Below are 1,935 nucleotides of genomic sequence, written 5' to 3' on the forward strand. Positions count from 1 at the left end.
GAATTTGATTACATACAGTATTTCAACAATTTATATTGCCTGAAGGCTCAATAATTAATACTATGAAATACGCACCTTTTAATACCCACGTCTGCTTTGTGTTATGCCATTCTATTCTAATCTAAAAGGTATGAAAAAACGCTGACATACACAGCAGGCAGTGGACCCTCTGTGTGTCTCATCATTGAGAGTCGACACAAACCAGGCTCTACAGAGGTATTGATTCGAATCAAAGACATTAGTTGGCTCTCAGATTGAGACTGAATTTAACTTGGTCTGTTTTTATGTATTGCAGGTTCTGACAACTTGATTTTGAAAGCTGTGAAATTTTATGGTTATTTGGTGAATCTTATTCGGACATAAAACACAAGAACTTGTTTGTCAACAGAAACTGTTCAGTCGAATAATAAAAAGTGTATGGTAGATTGAATTTAATTGCTATATGGAAATTCCAGATCAACTGTGGTTTATCATCATATAGAAACCATTATACTGTACAGTGGGAAATACATGAAATAGTTGACTGGGTGAAACTTTGATAAAGAACTTCTATTGTTTTAAAACCCATCTTTTATTAATGACTTTATCACCTGTAAACATCAACACGTACTATATTGTTCTCGTGTGAAAATTATGAAGTTAAATTTAAAATATGAGCAAGGGTGGATATTCTTCCGTATTTTGTGGACAACTAGACTTTGATAAACCCCCAGCGGTGAGTAAGAAGCCTTCTATTAAACTAAACAACAAGAATGAAGATAAAAAGTCAGTGTATAGTTCAAAAAGTGATTTAAAAGGAGATGAAAGGATTAGTAAAGAGGAAGGTGTACGACGTATCACAGGAAAATATGACTCGCCAGGTAATCTTGTGACTCAACCAACCAGCGGTGGTTTTAATACTGGTATACCTTTATATTCTACACAAACTCTTCAACCGACTAGTCCCGTTATATATACCTCTGATACAAACCTTTCTCTCGCTAGCCAGTCTAATATGATAGTCAATGGTTCAGTTATGTCAGACGGTTCTAGCGAACTTTCCTGGCCCGGATCGGCCTTACATGGAAATATTTTCGCTGACGGTGTTCAGGAACAAGATTTACTCCAAGTGGAAATGTTTTATAGAAGTCATAAAACTGAAGTGACGGTTGGAAAGTGTTTAGCTAATCTGTATTTCGGATCGGAGAAGAAAGTGGACAACGTTGAAAAGTGGGATTTTGTGAATACCGGAATTCCTCTCCTTGTGTTAGACACTGGGGAACATCATCGTCATAGGAGATTAACCTTTATTCTTGCCGAGAAAGGTACTGGATTTACACTGTGGAAGGACACGATAGATCACTTGACCAAATATTCCAGTCCAAGTGCCAACTTTCATACAATGCACGTGTCTAAGGATCATTCTAAATTAGCCGGATTAAGCTTTGACGACACGAATGCTGCTTCGGAATTCTATACCTTTATTCAATCCATTATGGAAAACCCGGATGACGAATTACTAGCCTTGAGTAAAAAGAAGAAAAAGAAGAAGGAAAAGAAAGAAAAGAAACCGAAATTTAAACCCCCAAAACGTTCGGACATATCTCAACCATGTTGTTTTGTGCATGTAACCAAGTTAGAGCCGCCTAAAATGCTCGCTCGGCCTAAAAGTGTGTCCGCAAATGAACTTTCCGATATGATGACAGACAAATTAGAAATCCGGCGAAGTGAAAGTTCGGAAATATCCGAAGATTCGACGTCACGTTCGGAAAAATTATGACCTTGTGAAACGTTATTCATAATATTTGGTGCATAAAAACAGGATGTTATTAATAATATTATGAATATATTATGTGATATAAAGACTATTTTCTTCTCATTCAAAAGATTCAATGTAATCTTATTAAGCTTGTGATCAAATATAATCGCTTCTGACCTACTTTCTAAGTGGACGTG

The 1,935-nt window shown here is 36.4% G+C and overlaps 1 protein-coding gene across 1 annotated transcript; it reads left to right on the forward strand.

The window, feature by feature from the left end:
• Nucleotides 1–1,084: 1,084 nt before the first annotated feature.
• On the forward strand, nt 1,085–1,618 carry LOTGIDRAFT_97844 (hypothetical protein; the record flags this gene model as incomplete). Its single annotated transcript, XM_009063884.1, has 1 exon — nt 1,085–1,618. A coding segment is annotated over one exon (534 nt), but the record flags the coding sequence as incomplete, so codon positions are not given.
• Between the last annotated feature and the right edge of the window lie 317 nt (nt 1,619–1,935).

This window comes from Lottia gigantea (genome assembly GCF_000327385.1).
Source record: "Lottia gigantea unplaced genomic scaffold LOTGIsca_6, whole genome shotgun sequence".
NCBI classification, from domain to species: Eukaryota; Metazoa; Mollusca; class Gastropoda; family Lottiidae; genus Lottia; species Lottia gigantea.